This window comes from Plodia interpunctella, chromosome 18, assembly GCF_027563975.2.
Source record: "Plodia interpunctella isolate USDA-ARS_2022_Savannah chromosome 18, ilPloInte3.2, whole genome shotgun sequence".
Lineage (NCBI taxonomy): Eukaryota > Metazoa > Arthropoda > Insecta > Lepidoptera > Pyralidae > Plodia > Plodia interpunctella.
The window spans coordinates 2,537,468-2,557,119 of record NC_071311.1 but is presented as its reverse complement, the minus strand read 5'-3'; the positions used below and the strand labels follow the sequence as shown (position 1 = coordinate 2,557,119).

The 19,652-nt window shown below is 34.8% G+C and overlaps 1 protein-coding gene across 1 annotated transcript in view; it reads right to left on the bottom strand.

Moving 5' to 3' along the window:
* LOC128677826 (uncharacterized protein) overlaps positions 1 to 18,219 on the bottom strand; it is a 47,137-nt gene extending 28,918 nt beyond the window's left edge. The window contains exons 1-6 of the mRNA XM_053758948.1: positions 17,667 to 18,219; positions 15,406 to 15,571; positions 6,634 to 6,717; positions 6,192 to 6,354; positions 5,065 to 5,184; positions 126 to 235 (exon numbers count right to left, since the gene is read on the bottom strand). Of these exons, the coding sequence (XP_053614923.1) occupies positions 126 to 235; positions 5,065 to 5,184; positions 6,192 to 6,354; positions 6,634 to 6,717; positions 15,406 to 15,571; positions 17,667 to 17,887 (864 nt within the window). The 5' untranslated portion in view covers positions 17,888 to 18,219. The remainder of the gene's footprint in view (positions 1 to 125; positions 236 to 5,064; positions 5,185 to 6,191; positions 6,355 to 6,633; positions 6,718 to 15,405; positions 15,572 to 17,666) is intronic.
* Between the last annotated feature and the right edge of the window lie 1,433 nt (positions 18,220 to 19,652).

Sequence of the window (19,652 nt, the reverse complement as noted above, 5' to 3'; positions counted from 1 at the left end):
GGAGCGAAGCCCCGGGACACAGCTAGTAGAATATAAGTATCGTCTAATAGGTATATAGGTATTGTCGTGTTCCACAAGTCTCAAACTTACATTAGTTAAATCACTGTATGTGACTTATTTATTACCTGAAATATCTCGACGTCCAGGAAGGCCCAGTCTCCTCTCGTCATGCCTAGGGCATGGGCTGCCAGCAGGAACTCCCTGACTAGGGGCCCACGTACACTCAGGATTACCACTAAACAAACACATAAATTTAGCGAAGCAATATGTTTGTAGTTTCCATAGACCACCAATTGCCAGACTCAAGTAAAAAATTCCAACGCGTTAATTACTCAACTTAAAGCACCTAGCTAAATCACCCCGTTGTCTTAAGTCTACTCTAACCTTTACTTAAAGCACCTGAGGCCTTATTCAAATTATTTTACTTAAAGCACCCACATATTAACGTAGGTAGGTGCATTGAATCCACTGCTCATTTTATTTAGACTGCGTCGTGAATCTTGAGGCGAGAAGTTACCAAAATTACCAGTACCGGTCCAACCCACACAGGTGCTTAAGATTGTAGATCAAAAGGATGATGAAAAATGATGGAAAATGATCCTTTTCTAATTGGCCCGGGTCTTGGATGTTTATCTATATATGTAATTGAATTTGATATAAAATATAGTATCGTTGAGTTAGTATCCAATAACACGATGTGTGATTTGTCCTAATATATTTATTTATCAATTAGATATTTTGATAATATTTATCAATTAGATATTAATGTACTTTAACATCCATAATTTTTGATATTAATAATTTAAAGATAAAACTTGACAAAACCAATATAATGCATTTTAGTCAAAGACCGCTTGATACGGAAAATTATAAAATACAATATCAAGGCCATTTGTTGAAAGAAGTTGATTCAACAAAATTTCTAGGGCTAACTATAGATTCTAAATTAAACTGGAAACCCCATATAGATGGTCTTAGTAAAAGACTTAGTAGTTCGGCGTTTGTATTATTTAAACTCTCAAATGAATTAAACAAAAAAGCGCTTCTTACAGCTTATCATGGTTTAGTGGAATCAATACTTTCATATGGAATAATTTTTTGGGGCAATTCGACGGATAAGGATATAGCTTTTAAAATGCATAAACGCTGTATTCGCGTAATGTTTAGACTCCAAAGCACTGATAGTTGTCAGCCGTTTTTTAATGAACACAAAATTCTTACACTTCCGTCACTTTACATACTTGAGGTAGCAACATTTGTGAAAACCAATGCTCATTTATTCCCTCGTCTAGCTGATGTTGTATTGAGGAATTATCGAGATATCTATCGATTATGCATGCACCCATCAAAAACTGCTTTACTCGGTAATAGCATAGTATGTATGGCACCGAAAATTTACAACAAAATTCCAAATCAATATAAAAGCTTAAATTTAAATCTATTCAAAAAGTACCTCAAGTCTTTATTAACTGATAAATGTTATTATACTCTAAATGATTTCTTTAATGATAGACTCGGATAAAATTTAGGGCTAGTATACATTATAATTCTTTTTTTTGTTTTGGATTTGTAGTGGATAGCATGCTCCTCTTTATTTGTTTATATTTGCATACCTATATTCGGTAAAACATGTAGGTTTAATTCATTTTGACATCAATTAGTCTATTTGTACTCATGTATTTGGCAAATAAATGTTTTCTTTCTTTCTTTATTTGAAAGCTTCAAAAACCTTAGGTAACTTTTTATTAAACAAGTTCAACCTTGCCCTTTGGAGCTAATATCATGCCGAGAGAATAGCATGTAATTATTTAAAACAGAATATTTTTATAGACTAATTTTTTGAGTCTCGCAATCCTTTTCATGCATAAGCATTGCGTATTATCCCCTCTCTAAAATATTTCATACAAAAACCCTTGTACTTATTGCTCCTTTCTAAAATTAAAGAAATCTAATTAAAAAATTATGTTAGCCGCCAAAAAAAGACTGCCCAAAAAAAGAAGTATTATGTTTTCAGGGCTCATGTCTGTGTGTAAATTTCTTTATTCGCCTATCATTTGATTACTACGTGAATGGTACTATTGAATTCCTCATTACATTGCCTCGGGCGATAGGCTTGTAACCTCCTTATTAAATAAATATATAGGAAATAATAAGTCCATAAATTAGAAGCTGAAAAACTAAAATTCTGACCAATATAATTAAGCGGGGTGTCAAAATAAATGAAAATCTTTAAATGGTTATAATAAAAAAATGAGCAACTTATATGTTTAACCATATGTTAAGTAGTTATGTATAGATAACAATTATGGATTTTTTCTACGTTGTGAAAGCGATAGCACAAAAATGACGCACGGCAGACTCGGCTAATTATGCAGAAATCTATGGACAACGCCTTCGTATCATATTACCTTTCTGCTCGTCATTATCCAGCTAGACATTAACCGAAACAGTTGGTGGAAATGTGACGGATTCTATTGCAAGTTCATTGCGGTAAAAGCTCTCATACAAATTACGCAATATTCGTGTATTCGCGTCGGCATCTGTATTAGTTCGACGATAGTGTGTAGCCGGCATCTGATTATATATAGTCATGTCTTGTCTAATTTTATTATTATTTGCCTGACCTTGACTTGGAATTCTATTGGAGTATATTTTAAACTGAATCAAGGTCACCAATGAGCCCTCTATGAAGCTAAATGAGAGATCTGTATTTTTTATTAATTTCAGTGAGTTTGACCTCAATCTAGCTTGATGAATAACAGAGATGAGGACTAGGGTGTTACACACAAACTCAAAAAATTTAAATTTATCTGCATCAATATTAAACGGAGAGCATCCCATTTGAAATTTATTATTTTTTCATGGCTTAATAACCGAAATATGTGATGAAAATAATATTTCTCGTTCAACAAAAAAATATATTTAATTATATAATAGAAGAAATTATAACTAGCGGTGTCGCCAACTCAACTGCCCATTCGTCATGTGTTACCCTAAAAATATTATCTCCATTTGGAATGTGTACTTGAAAGATAAAAGCTTTTTGACGCTTCATTGCACTAATGACAGTATGACAAAAGCTGTTCAAGTACCCATACCAAAAATAGCTTAATATTATTGTACGAAAATATCGATATTATGAAAACACAGACATTGGTTTTGTTGGGATAATAGTATATGGCGATCACCTGTTTGAATGATAAGACATTAAATTGACATGACCAAAGCTGTGATAAACATCGACGAAAGAAGAATATTTAAGTTTTTTTACAAAAATGTCATTTTTGACACAAGCTTATATTGTTATCAGAGAGATCTTATTGTATCCAACGTGTGACAAAAAAAAACATATCCGTGCAGTAAACCGTTGAGGTGGTCCCACGTCCCAACAAGACCACCAAATGTGGAAAATTACACTTATTTAGTCTAATGATGATGATATAGCTTACCTATATGACGCCTGTATGACTGTTTGTATATTACGGTTACATACGTTTTATTACGTTTGAATATTTTAATACTTACTCATTGTTATGCAATATGCAATACGAGCCATTTTTAGTCTAAACTAGTATTTTATGTAAAAATACACACATATCACATGAAAGTTGCTATGTTACGTTTCAAAACATTGTGATAACCGAAACTAACCTCTATTTTTGCACCATTAAAGGCTAAATTGCTTTGAAACAGGGCAGCTGAATATGTTGCCTGTACAAATATTTTCATAATACACGAACTTACACGAGTATAATACATTATGCGAGTCTCTCCTTAATTTTAATCTATGAATCCCAGATTACATTTGGACAAATTCATTTTCATTCTAGGGAGACAAAGGTGAATGAACTTCGTAGAAAATTAAACATTTTTACATAACAAAGTGCTCGAAGCTTTTGTTTTATTTTATCACTTTTAGGGAGTCTGTCTGATGCAATGTAACTATGTCTAACACCTAATATTAACATGCACAATTTAAATATCAACACATAAATACTACAAACACGTAAAACGTATTCTTTTTATTTTGAAACTGTTTTCTAAATGGGTGAATTATCAATCACATTCCATTTCAGCAGCTGATACGTATAATCGTGACCTTCATGTGTTTTATTTAACCTTACATTATCTGTGATGTAACCAACAAAAGAAAACTGGAGAAAATAAGGATTTTTCCCGCCAGTTGAGTGAAGTATAACTGACGTATCGGAAAGCTCGAAGCCACTGCTCAGTGCTCACTGCCGCGGATCAGCGGGTCACCGATTGGTTTGCGAACCACCAATATATTTTCCCAGTTTACTTACTTCCAGTTAAAAGTTAGGGGAAAACCATAGATTACCAAAAAAATGGGCGAAAGCCTATCCATTACTTAGTTATAAGCTGGACTTTTTGGCAATAAATTGTAAAAATATTGAGCGTAAAACATCCCAAGAGGAAATCTCAGTTAAACTATACGAGTACGATCACGATTGGTATATAGTGAAAATGGGTTAAACCACTAATTAACGTGTTCCATATTGTCAATAACGAGTTAACAACCTAATTAGTGATGCTCATATTATACATATGTAATACAATTGACACAATTAGGCACTGCATTACTTACAGAAAAACCTGGATGATATCTGGATGAATAAATTTGCTTTCCTTAGACTTATCCCGTAGACATGCAAGCGTGTCTTAATACAAAATGCGATGAGAATTATAAGAGTAGTGCAAGATTTTTACAAGCTCTTATTTAGCTTCGTATAGCTATGTTTGTCTATAGGTAATCAAATCTTGCAAGATAAATTTCACCCACTTCCACTTGTCCTACGACATTTTTAACGTCAGTTCAGTTTGTATGACACACATTATTAGCATGATCTGATGGTGCACCCAGGCTCGGCTCCGTGTGTGGTAACTTCTCATCGATTTATTGCATGAACACGATTTATTGTGTCGATTGTTGATGATGGTGTGTGATTTATTATGTCACGCGTTCAAAAGCTATATCTCACTAAACATAATAATAGTTTGTGGCAAAAACGTCATTTAAATAAAACTTATTGCAATGATAGTCACCTCTCGCGTACATACTGACATCCTTTAACAGGGCTTCGCAGGACTCCCGCTCGTTTCCGTCCAGCTCCCGGACAGCCTTCAATATACCCTCTTTCCTAAGACCCCACTCTAAACTTTTACCTGTACACAAAAACATAAGTATTATAAATACGATGTGAAAAGCGTAGTTCATTTTTTACGTTGTTTTGGAAGATATGTGAAGAGGTCATTGAATGTTAACCTTAACGTAAAACGTTTATTAATGTTTGGTGTGTAATTTATCCGATGGAAAGCGTCTATATATTGTAAAGTAACTTCGTACATATATAAAAATGTATTTTTTGCATCACATTAGTGTGCCAGGCAATAGTAATGTATACAATATAAATGTTACCTCTACATAGATAGAAAATATATTTTAGTTTTTTATGTAAGTATAAAAACATAGGTAGTTAGGTTTCCAATAATCCAAATTTATTTTTAAATAAATAAATTTTACACGTTTCGAATTTCACGCATTTAAAAATAATTTTCCTAAGAGTAAGTATTCGTGTTGGAATGTTCCAAAGAATGTTCTGCGAACGACATGCGGTCGGGTGCTATTGGAAATGGAAATATTAATTTCTTTTAAATAAATATTCATTCATTCATTCATTCAAATAGCATTTGCACTGCGACAAACAATTTCTGGAAACACCGAACAGTAGACTATAGTAGTTGTAACTACGGACTTAGGGAGCAAAATCTAACAAAGCATATTTGAAATCTTGCCATTGTCGACAATCCTCTCCTTTGAACCGCAAAACAGGTCCATATTTGCGGAATAATTATATGAATTTCACTTTACATTTTTCGGAAAATTTGACGCTTTCAGCACTTTAACAGATTTTATTACTACAGTCACCCGTCTTGTTGCTGCTAGTTTCCAGTGTGATGCAACTATGGCTTGATTTCTTTCATTCTCGCGTTTTCCATGTTGCATTCTGGGTTGTAATACCACGATGTTAACGGGAAAAAATAAGAATGTTGATGATTCGCGGACCTCCTGCTTGATGGCTGCCTTCTTTGGTATTGATATACTAGTAGACACTCAGAAACAAAAAAGCCAGTGGAATTTATTAACCGTAAAAAGGAAATAGAAAACTCACCAACAGTCAGTGAAAACAGATCAGACTTGTCAAGTAGCAGCGCCACGTGCGTCCAGCCGAACCTCTCGAACACGCTGGTGAAGACGTGAGGCAGGCGACACTGACAGTACGACATCCGAGTCAGGGTTGGGTACTTCCCTTTATCGTTGAATAGAGTTTGAGGCTGCACAGAGAACACAAAACAAACAAATAGTACAAATAATCTAATATTGTATTTGATAAAATAAATATGAATAGGAAAACTAGTTGAGGAAAACGAAACGCATATAATATTGCAATATTGTAATGCAGGCACATCAAATACCTACACAACTATATTTAAAACCCAGACTTCCAATGCGAATCAAATATGCAATTTATTTATTTTATGCGATTTTTGCGACGGAAGGAGAGCTTCGTCCAGCAGTGGGTCCTGGACGGCTGCAAATACGGACATAGTTACCTTGATTCCTTTCCTCAGGTTCCTAAGCCTGTGCATCCGACTGACCACGCTGGCTGGAGCGGCCAGCTCTCCTTCTGACGGCGGCTGCAACAACAGTAAAGTACCAGTTCAGTTAAGCAACTTATTAGTTGCACAAGTTAAGTAATATTTGGCTTACGTGGCTTTATATATTTTCAGATATAATATACCTCTTCGCTCTTAGATCATAGACCTAGCTTTAGAGTGTTGCGTGTGGTTCCGCCCTAGAATAGAAATAGACCACTCCATATCCTACCATGGACGTCATATGAGGCAACTGATGGCCAACAATAGCTTTCCCAAAGTGAGGAAATGAGAGAGAGAGAAAGATCATTATTATTTATTTAAATATGTTTTCTTTTCATGTAAGTTTATTTGTGTTATATAAATATGGTTAGGTAAATATGTTTCATAATACTAAATGTTTAAGTAGTCCCTTCTCTTTGTTTGCGTTGTTTGCGCTTCCATCAAAAATCTCTGCATCATCAACTGATTAATTGATAGAAAAAGCCTCAGCCTCAGCCTACATGTTTTTGTAATGAAGTTAAATAAATAAACATCCAAGACCCAGGTCAATCTGAAAATGATCATTTTCTATCTTGACCTGACCGGGGTTCAAACTCGGGACCTCCGATGTAGCAGTCCAGCAACAAACCAAGTTGATTTTATAACTTTCGAATAATTAGGCCCTGTTTGACATTTCGCCCTCTTCATTGTATTAACTTGAAAGGATCACTTCCTACTTCCTTAACAGTAATTAATACTCGTCAGGTGGACGTTGATCAAAACAGCTTCTAATTGTTTTGCTACTTACCAGATGACAGTTTAACAAATTAAACAAAAGTTTCTGTTTAGGAAAATAAGAATAAATAATAAGTTTAACTTTAAAAAACAATAATGTAAATAACAATTTATTTAAAGTTACGGACACAAAATCATAACCATTGATTTAATGAAAAAAAATTACAAGTATTTTTTGTTTTCAAAATAAAAATAATAACTCGCCGTCAAAATTTCGACTTTCTCAACATTTTCAAAAATTCATTTCTGTTATTAGCTCGTATAATACGCTACCCCAACTCCTCCAGCAACTCGAGATTGGTTTTAAATATTAAATAGAGCGCCCATGGGCCAAACTGCACTAGAATAAAACTCATTATTTACTTAGTACCTAACTCTTAATCATATTATCTTATACATATGTACAACTGCTCATGTTTGGAACAATATGACAAAATGTCATATTGAAGCCTTTTGAGGAACTTTTGGGACAATATGACAAAATGTCATATTGAAGACTTGTTAGTAGTAGACAAAATGTCTTAAATACTAAACATTTTATTTAATTATTTTTATGGACGGTGATACTGAAAATAGTACGCTTAAGTTCAGTGTGTAGTGAAGGAAACTTCCTTGGACCTTTTGTCCGCCTATGTTAGTTATAGAGGCGATTTTTGTAATGTTTAGACGAACATTAAAGTACTGGTGGGATTATCATAGGTATGTATTTTAATAAAACAGAAATGGAATACACGGCACCCTCTTTATTACCGGGCTTATAAGCTTATATTAACACTCTGAAAGCTGGAATATCCTCATTATCGTCAACCAAAATAAGGATAATACTCCATCCTGTCCGATACATCACGTAATTACATTAGCTCCGATATGTTTTATAAGGAAAGTGTAGTAGGAATAGTTCTATTATTTTTACGTCTATTTATATGTGACTAGATCCTACACGCAGGAAATTGCTTTTCCATTCGATTACAATCTTATTTATGGATAGTTTTGTTTAATTATATGTACATACTATAGCGACCTGTCTCATCTTCGAAGGTTGGTGTGTATTTTATAATGGTTTTATGGTTTTACTTTAGTAAAGTCGGGAGGGCAGATGACGCTGAACACAACAGGTGGCACATTTACATTAGTTAACATTATAACAGTTAACATTTTTATTGTTAATATTTTAAAAAATAATACAATCATGACATATAAATGATAACAATGTACATATACATACAACGTAACGATACAACGTAAATGATTAACAATGATAATATAGTTCCATTTGTTTTAGATGATCAAAATTGTCGTGAAGGCCCAAAAGTACCGCGGGTGCTCTCCGCATTGAAAATCGCTGCCTAATGTTTAAACTGTACAAATGGAAATGTAATATTTTCCTAAATCTGGCATGGCAACAGAATCTTTTGAACTTAGAGCTCCGAGACTACAATCCAGACATAATCCCACAACCCCGGCCAACCACAGACATTTGACGCGGTATTCGGGGTGATTCGTGTAACGCTTGATCTTCTATTTATTTATTTCAAATTTCCATAAATACAGCAATGACTTTCTTTTTAACTGACTAGCGAGCCATCCCGGCTTCGCTCGGATAAAACTAAAAAAGCCTATCTTACTCGTCTATAAGCCTATCTATCTATCTTTTTCGTCTACCTCTGTGCCAAATTTCATCAAAATCGGTCCAGTCATTTTGGAGTTTATTCATTACAATATAAGTTTTTGAAGTAAAGGTAACAACATAATGTGAAACCAGTAACCAGTGAAATAGTTGCATTATTACTCTCAAAAGTTTCAAACTGTTTCAGTTAAAATTTTATGAGAGAGTTTTGTCACAGTAGTAATTCATTTCATATTATATTCATAGATATTTCATTTTCAATGTTTTTAGTAGTTTTTATAAATAAGACACCTAACTGTTAATTCTAACATGGCAACACCATCCTTTGAATTACAGTAGACAGGCTGTTAATCTCCAATCCCAGTCAACCACAGCTATCAGACACGGTAATCTGGTACGAGTACGGCCATACGACCACAGAATGTTCTAGACAAAATGTAGTGTTTAAAGTATCACATTGAAAGTTCCATTCAATCTGCCTTGCCATAGCATACATTCACTATGTTGTTCAATAGACTTGCATATTATGGTTTCTTCGGGTTAATGAAAACAACATGAAAATACACAATACGCTAGTTCATTTGACGACCTCGGTGGCGAAGTGGTAAAGTGCTTCCCTCTGAACCGAGAAGTCCCGGGTTCGATCCCCGGTCGGGTCATGATGGAAAATTATCTTTTTCTGATTGGCCCGGGTCTTGGATGTTTATCTATATATGTATTTGTTATAAAATAACACAAGTCTCGAACTTACTTTGGGGCTAGCTCAATCTGTGTGATTTATCCTAATATTTTTATTTATTTATTTATTAGTTCTATAGATGGTGACAGCATGGATTTCATAAGTACTTCGAGTATTCCATAGGCGATAGTCTTAACGTCTGAAAATGTGTATGTCGACAAAGGCGTCATATCGATCATATAATCGATAATAATATCGAATTTTATGTATACTTGAACTTTTTTCGATTGCATGAGAATCACGCCCAAGTCCATTAAGTTGTTTGCTCTATTTCTGTTCTGTCGATTTCAGAATCCACAAGTTCCACAATACACAGGAATCATAAAGGTTGGTACAGACAGACGGCTCATCACATTCCGATCCAATCCCATTACCCTTCAATGCCAAGTTCGAGCAATCTGCATTCACATGCTTTCATTCTGATTTGTTTGTACCCTTGACCAGGAGCAAAATAAAAATGTTCAGATGTGACACTTCGTACAGTACAGGTCAAGTTTGTGTTTTATTTGATCAGAGACACTCACACACGTGCAAGTTAAATAGGCAAGTAGCTACATGCAGAACCTACTATGACTTTGCCAGGCAAGCTACTGGTATTACATTTATCGCCAACCTAAAGAAATAATATCATCCTAGTTTTGTAGCAGCACAGTTAATTTTTCTTTTCCATTATTACCATTTTATCAGCCAAATTTTGTTACCAACAATCATCATGATATCGAGTGTGCTATTGCTAACACTGGTGTCAGATTTTATTCAAATCGCTTAAAGGCATCTGACATGACTTTTACGACTTCTTACCTCCATCTAGTGGCAGGTTACCAGCAATTTTAAAATTGTTATTTTCTGAATATATCAGTATATATTATTATATAGTGTATAAATACCAGTGTATTTATGTAATTAGCGTAAGACCTCCTTGATGAAATTGGTAGTGACCGCGTCAATAATTTAGTACTTACTTTAAAAAAAAATTTTAGAACTCACTTGTGTGCTGTAGAAAAATAAAAAGGCACATTTGAGCACAACATGCAAATTCCGTTATAATAAACAGAATTAGGTGTACCTAATACTGATACAAATCATATTTCTGGTCTATTTCAATCTAAGTTACAGTAATTTAAAATGTAGAAGCAATATATAATTCTGTACACTATATATTGTGTGTATTGTTAAACGCTCGAGCGCGCAGGTGACGGAGGGAGATTGTTTGCGGATTTGATTGAAATCGCATATTTTAGGAGCTGGAAATAGCACAAGAATAAACAAGTGTTCAGGCCGATCATTTACACGACAATTAATGGAAGGTAAATACGTCATTTCATTTTTGGTTCAAGAATACCGTAGGTATATTCGATCGATTTCTTGGCACCAGATAGCTTGCGAAATTTCATATTAAAAAGGTGCTTTGAATAAACAAAACAAATATTCTAACTCAGTAAATACAATTGGGTGAAATCTCTCTCTTTCTCCCGCGTAACGGTTGTCCAAAGTAAATAACAAAAGTTTTCGAAAATATTATGGAAATCTAGTCCAACCTTTAGACTTAACCTAAAATCATAAAAAAATAAGTATCATTATATTTCTTTTATCTATGCTAAGTATTTATGAGACTTAAATTACTTAAATTGGGCAGTGGTTAAGGGAATAAAATTAAATATATGTTGTAAGAATTCTCAAAAGATCACTTTTATTATTGGTTGCTAAGCACCGATGCCATAGTCTTTTTAAATTTATTTTTTAATAATCAATAATGAGTTTATCTTCACATGGTTTTCATTCAATATTTTAGCAACTGTTATATGAACATATAATATTTTAATGCAATGGATTCTGAATAAAACACGACTTCATATTTGGATAATTTAACTTACAAACATAATTTATCTACTTCTCATCTAATCCTGCTCACAGCTTCATCCCCAGTTGGGACGCCATGCACCCCAAAATAATCATTCAAATATTCGGCTTTAATTTTATGACCAGCCGCTTACCTAGCGTCAACTCTCTTAGGGAATGCTGTCGTTGCCTATAATCTATCAACGGTTATGCCTTAGTAACCCCGTACGATATCCATAAGATAATATGGTATGAAGTGGTCTGTTATGGAGCGGGAACCACACGCCTTGTCTTGAAATAGAATGAGTACAGATGTTTTAAAACAACAGGCTTTCGCTACCCATTGTTTTCCGCTAAAAATACTCTCTTTAATAAATGGTATCGCCAGGTGCTATTGTGTACAGCGGCTTGTGATCACATTACATTACTAATAAGTAATTTAGGAGAAACCTCTGTGATTACAATAGAATTACACGGTCCCCAGACGAACTATTCCTCCTATTATCTAGCTTAGATTGTCAAATAACTCTCTATACAGTATGTAGGTAGGTAGGTAGTTTATGGCTTAAATCAAAGTGTTTTCTGTTAATAGGAAATAGGATCATGGATTTAGTAAGTACTCGGAGTACCAGCTAATTCCATGGGCAGGATATTTTTAAAAACAAGACATGGATTTCCATTAAAATGTGTAATGAAAAGCACCTACATCGACAATGAAAAGCCCGATCAGCTGATGAAAAAATAACAATTTATCATTTTTGCTCCAGGATTTTTTTGTACTTATACCTACTTATTCCGTCATGAAAGCCAACTGACAAATTTGGGCTGTTTGTATTAATAACAAAAATTAAACTCATAAATTAGCAATAAGATATTAAATATTTATTTATTACGAAAATTAATCGAAGTAAGCATTTTCTCAAACAACATCTCAACTCGAAGTGATAATGGCCTCCAGCCCCTTTTAGGGTGAGTTCCACCAGTCATCTTAGACGTTGACTTTAACCTTCGCGCTGCTGATGTTCAGACCAGGCCTCACCAGGCGTACTTTGCGTTTTACGTTAAAGTTAACGTCAAAATTTTTTGGTGCAACCCACTCTTAAACTTATGGTATATATGGAAAGAGCGTTATTTAGATAAAAGGTAAAGTAAGTATTTTCAATGAACTCACTGAGTATTGTTTTCGGTTGATTAAAAAAATATGAATATTGAAGCTTCAGTGGTCTTCTTAGTTGATTGAGTTGATTTCATTCGTTTAAGTAACACTTTTTAAGAAAATAAAATGATTTATCGAAATATTCTATTTTTGATTTAAGTATATAAGAAATTATAAAAAGGCTAATTGGCCTATCTACTCAAAACAATTGCTTGAATCTCAAAGAGATTCTGTACTTCGAAGTAAACGAATGTTCTTTGGAGAAAAGAGGTTATTTACTTAATGAAAAGTGCTTATTTTACTTCTGTATAATGATGATTACTATAATCATCATTATACCGAAGTAAACTGTGGAGTAACTGAATTGATTGAACTTGTGAAGACCACGCCGCGCGAAAGGTCAATGTATCGAAAGAACAAAAAATGTAAGGGTCTTAGTTTCCGTACACTTAAAAGATGTAGGATGATCGTGATTAATCGTAATGCACTGTTAGACAGACTCGGGTTGCGGAGATGATAAGTAACACGACGTATGGATTTTCCGAGTTCCGAGTTTTTATTAAACTCAAGTAGAACTGTGCAAGAAGGTCCTAAAAGGTAGGTTGCACGTAGTGCGATGTAAGTAAAAAAATATTAACTATGCCAAATAAAAAGAATGCTTTGCCTGACCAAATCACACTTCGATAAAGATGGTTTTTTTTTCAGTATTTAAATACTGATGATCAAGTACTTCGAAAATATTAATTCAGAAATTAGATCTTCACGGCCCTTTTTCTAGTTAAATTTTAATCATATAGTACCTCTCAAAATCTAGAAACTACTACAATTTCGGAACGACCACAGTTAAGAAGAAATTCCGAAAAAGATCATTTAATCAGTGCTGGAGTCTATCATGCCAGAAATGCGTACCTTTATTGGTTTTTATATTTTTTAAATAGCATTTGGTATATGATAAAAAAGCACATGCTCAAAAAGTATACAAAAACCATACTTAAGCCTAATAACTCTTTTCTTTTTTGTTATTATTACTAGAGAGACTAGGTAAATATCTGCCAAAAACTAGGTTAGTCCACACACGTAGTGTATGTATCGCATTAATGAAGCACAAATTCTGTGAGCCAGTTCAGCCAAAGAACATGAGAGTAACTATGTTTAATCCGGTGCCCCGGCTAGACAGGGGCGTGGGTTCAATTCCCGCTCGATTCCAAATTTTTTTTTTCATCTCATGATTATTTTCAAAATTAGTAACAATTTAGTTTATGTATAACATAAATAAGTTGTATTAATTAAAATATATAATGAAAATGAACCATATGTAAATCGTTTATGATGTTCTACGAAATAGCTACGAATATGAGCGAAGTAGTAGCGTAGCATTATCGTAGCGGTGTCGTGGATGTCATTGTATTTTTAATATTAAAAAAAAAAATACATTTCACTTTTTTGTTACATACTTTTATATAGGTAACAGGTAACTGTCCTTTACAATAATCAAATGTATCAAGCTAATTTCACTTACTTTCGCTAGTGTTACGGAGTCGAAATTATCCACGTCGCTTAAATTTTTTTTCAGTGATTGCGAAAGTCAAGTATAAAATGCAAAGTCAGTGCATTTTTATAATAAGCATCATTTGATGGTGCACCCAAGAGCGGCACCCAAGGAGAGAACTCCTCATATAGGTTTACAGCATAGACATGTTATTTTTATCACGACTTCTTAACGATAGATAATACAAGCTTGAGGCAAAAATATATTTTTTAATCTATCTTTGTGAATTTAAAAATATCGCAAAAAAGTTTCGATTTGTTTTAGAAGAATTTCCAACTTGTATTTGTTTAGTTTTAAGAGTCACGCACTTGGTACATAATAAAATTACGCTAGTTAGTGTGCTAGTCACGAATTTGTGAAAATTGCCGTCAAGAATGTTCAGTAGCGAGGATCCAATTTCAGGCTATAGTGGACCTAGGGGACACCAATATTTTTAGAATTACTTTCTTTTTCTTCAAAACAGAATAGGTACCTACTTAAAATTAAGAAACGCCGGTACGTGTAGGTTTAATTTAGAATGTACAATTTTCACTTCAGTTTTCCAGTGGACTCTGCATGCTTGTATCGCAGTATACTTTCCTACTTCAAGCCACGAATACACCAGGAAACATTTGACGCGTAATTTATCATTACTTATCATCATTAATTCCTTTCATAACAATTTACATGAGCGAGATTATTACTCGAATCAATGAAAATATGGTCGGGACATGATGGAAAATGATCTTTTTCTGATTGGCCCGTGTCTTGGATGTTTATCTATACATATATGTATTTGTTGTAAATATAGTATCGTTGAGTTAGTATCCCATAACACAAGTCTCGAACTTACTTTGGGGCTAACTCAATCAGTGTGATTTGTCCTAATATATTTATTTATATATTTTTTTAAAGTGAGAAAGCGCTACTTATATGTTGCGTCAAATACCCTTCATCCACCGTCGAAACTATTTTTCGTAATCAGATGTTTTCTTGCAAATAACTTTAATCAGTTCGTAAAGAGTTATGTTCCCTAGTCGAAACTTCGTCCTCCCCTCACTGACCTGGTCTCCCATGCCGGTGATGATGGGGGTGTTCCAGTAGGCGGCCAGGCGCGCCACGGGCTCCAGGGCGAAGGCGCAAGCCGGACCCACAAAGGCGATGACGTCATCCTTGAAGTGCATGTCAGCTGCCAAGCCTGGTGCTACGGCTCCGGAGCACGATGGGTAGCTGTGGGCGACAATCGAGGAATATGAAATGTGTTTGGTTTATTCTTAACAACATTAATTAATTATTATAAAATACTAAACTTCAAAAATATATAAACAAAGAACAACTAAATTAACCTGAAATTAAAACTAAAGTATAAATATGAAATTAATTTAAATAAAAAATTGATCCTAAATTTGTTGTTTGCGCACGTCCACCCTGCATGCATGGTTCTTTATGCCGCGGTAATGGGGAGGAGTTTTCAATGAATTTGGGTAGGTTGATGTACTATCGACTGTGTATATACGGCGAATGCCTAATAAGATATTACATTACCGTTCTTAAAGTTTTCGTATATATTCAATACAACGTTGTTTTTTTTTATACTACTGGCATGCAAATGCGGTCCACCTGATGAGAAGCGGTCACCGCTATCTATATAGTGTCGGCAATAAGAGTTAATTTATTTAACAAGAAGTCTACAATTCATTTTATAATATTTATTTATCTCCTTATTTGGCGTCTGTGAAGAATCTTTAGGTCATACGGCATAGGCATACGGCATTCGGGACTGTGAAGTCGCGCCGCCGCGAAAGTCACAACGTCAACCCTCCATGAAAATGCTATTGTTGCCTTCGCCAAGACTGCGTATCCCTTAGTCGCCTCGTATGGAATGTACAGGAGGATAAGGACCACTATAATCCTCCCGTGTGTATTCTAGGGCGGAACCACACGCCAAACAATACACGAACCTTTTCCTACATCCGTGTAAAATAGGAATTCTCTCAATTTTCGCCTTTGTTACCGTCTTTACACATTTTCTGCCATTCAACGTAAATACTGAATGAACGGAATCTTAGACCATTGGGAAATGTTCGTGTACCGTAGGTTATTTATATTGTATACTCAGGATACAGTATTAAATTTATATGTAGGAGTACTTACAAGGGAATAGGTATTCGGTAGAGTAGTAAAAGCAATACCCGGTCTGCATATCAACGAGATGGTAGATTTGTGGATAAAAAGGGTGCTAACATCAATTTTATTGTCGTCTTGTTAGGTTTATCATGAGCTGTTGTGTGGGTTTATTTTTTACCCTTTTACAATTCAAATTCAATATATTCAGTTAATCAAATAGACAGAGTCCATATGTTATTAGTAACCATATTACTTAGGAAAAACAAATGTACATTATACGAAATAGTATGACAGAGAAGCAACTGTCGACCTATTGTTGTAACCTAAAACCTATATTATGGACCAAGTGATTAATTGGACGCTATCAAAAATTATATTATTTAAAGCCGATATTTTTATTATTTCGCCTGAAATTAAAGTTATAATTCTATTTCGGATGACGATTGTCAGAAAACGGACCCACAGAAAAGTTATCAACAAAAACACTCCCGACGACAATATGGGTTCTGTCATTGTTTCCCCCTGAATATATAAACGTGGCACATTTGACATGGGTTTGGCCGTCGCATATCATTTACTCCGGATGTTTTAATAGCCATATATAGTGCTACCATCTAAAGCAGAAATGAGGTTCTATAAATATATAAAATGTTATTGTTATAAAACGAATTAATACCTTCTTGTGATTAATTTTCGGGCACAAGATTTAGGTAGGTAATAAAAATGGAAAATATGTATATTTTGATGTTTTTGCGAAATACCTATGATGACGAGGAGCCATGAGATATTTCACTATTAATTTTTCTTTTCTGCTTCTGTGTGTAGTGGTTACACCTGCCCACTGTGACGGTTATGGCCAAATCCGCTCATATTTCGGTAGAAGCTTTTAGTGTTACTTGGGACATTTAGAGGCGGTAAAAAGATTTGAAGTTCTTTACGTGATAAATATGTCTTTGGAGACCGATCTGTTCCGTATAGTGGACTTAACGTGTCCCTGAGGTCACTTAATTATAGAGAACAAGTGAAACAGACGTTATCGTTTTTAAGGATCCGTATTTCCTTATCCGTCACGTAGGTTTCAGAAATCCATTGGCTGCGGTGACCACTTCCTATCAGGCGGGCCGCGTGCATGTTTGCTTGCTCGGTAGTGTATAAAAAAATGCAAACAAAAAAAATATAATATAGATAAAAAACTGACCTGCCCTGCACTTTCTGCAACTCAACTCCATGATGAGCAAGAAACTTCTCGTTGACTTTATCCAGCGCCAGGTCCACTGCTGGGCCACACCGCTCCAGGTCAAAGGGGGAGTCCAGACGAGACGCCATCAGAACCCCCACTTTATACACCTTTTTGGGGGACATCTCGGAAGAGGATAACACAGGTATGGAGAATAGGAATAATACGTTTAACATCAGCATTTTGGCTGATAAAAGTTTAATGGTGTTTTGTGTTTTAGTAAAAAAATTGAATTCTCAAAAAATTGTCAAAATACTTTTATATTTAGATATTAAGAATGCATTCGAACAGTTAATTTGTTATGGTGGATTTATATTTGTTTGTCATTCAATCTGACGGACGTTCACAAATATTTTAAACAAATTTCCAAACCAAGGCTTGAAATGCACATCAATATACATACTATCGAAAATAAATTTCCAATATCAATTTCAGAAAAATGTCTTACGAAAGTCAAAACGCGTGAAAAATGGCGCGAACCCTGCATTCCCGGGCACGTGCGTCCCGTCGCGGCGTTCGGTTGACACTGACCGTTAAATCAGGATCCAGATGAGGAGGCTGGGTGGTGATATTTGGGGGTGGGTGCAACAAGTCGGCAGTCACCCACAAACCCCTTTTAACCCTTGATGAGGCAGCATCGCAAAATTAACAGAGCGACCTTTGAATCTCAACGATATTGATTTTCAAATCCTCGATTGTATCAGTTTTATCAGAATGTTAGATTGTTTAGGATTTGAGACGGTGCTGTTAACTATATACTGACTTCCATACCTAATATTATAAATGCGAAAGTCGACCTGTCAAGCTTTAACGGCTTAACTGCTGGGCCGAAATTTGGAATAGATATGGTAATGATCCATGGTCAAACATAGGCTACCGCGGCGCAGGTAAAGCTGCAATCAAAAGCTAAGAAAAAACATTTTTACCTATGTAGGTACTTGATTTAACTGAACAAAAATAATCCTTTTATCCACATGATAATTAACTTTTCCTTTTCGGCTAAGATCCTGAATATGAGCGTCCAAAAATGTGACTATGCTAATGAACCTAACTTAATTCTATGCTTATTATATTATACTGCCGTTATAGAAGTTTGGTGAATCTTCTATTCTAGCTATTCCACCGCAACACGCCAACATTTTACAAATTTTAACAAAGACACGAATCATAATAACACTTGAATTTATAAAGATACTAGCTTCACCGCGGGGTATTATCCACGAAATCGCATCTTCTGGGATAAAAAGTGTTAATCCAAAGTATCAGATGACATAAAAATTATCTCAGCGGACTCAGCCATTTGGGCGTAAAGAAGTAACATACTCACAAACTTTGGCCTTCGTAATATTAATGGGATGATCGGTGCAATTTCAATTATTATATTTTGAAAGATAATAACGATAAGGAAACAATCGGTAAATTCATCAAGTTACACAACTTCTTTCACATTACGAACCAGATTTCTGTTTAATTTTTATTAATGGCCCTTTAACGAACACGATCGTTCGATTGACAACAAACACCAAACAGCGAATGAATTCCTAATGGTCATAATATAAAGAAAGCCGTTTGTGTAAGAGTTACTGCCGAACACTAAACCCTCGCAAGGGCAAGGTCCGTCAAAAACTAGGGTTTTTTAATCAGCCCTCTTTTTCATTCTCTCGAATTCATTCGCGGCTGTAACGCTATGAAGCCAAATGCTCGGTTAAAAAATAAACCCCCTAAAGAAAATTCACCTGTGATTTTTCTATTGGCCTCCAGCCTGACCTCGCAACCATCTTTATATGAAAGCTGTAGAAACCTTCATAGCTGATAGGCATAACAGCATTTACAAAGAGGTTTGATTTTAGACAGCCGGCCAATCATGAAATCACAAGACAAATCTTTCAAAAATCGTATAATTTTTACGCGGACACTGGGCTCCGAGGCTTAACAAATAAATATATT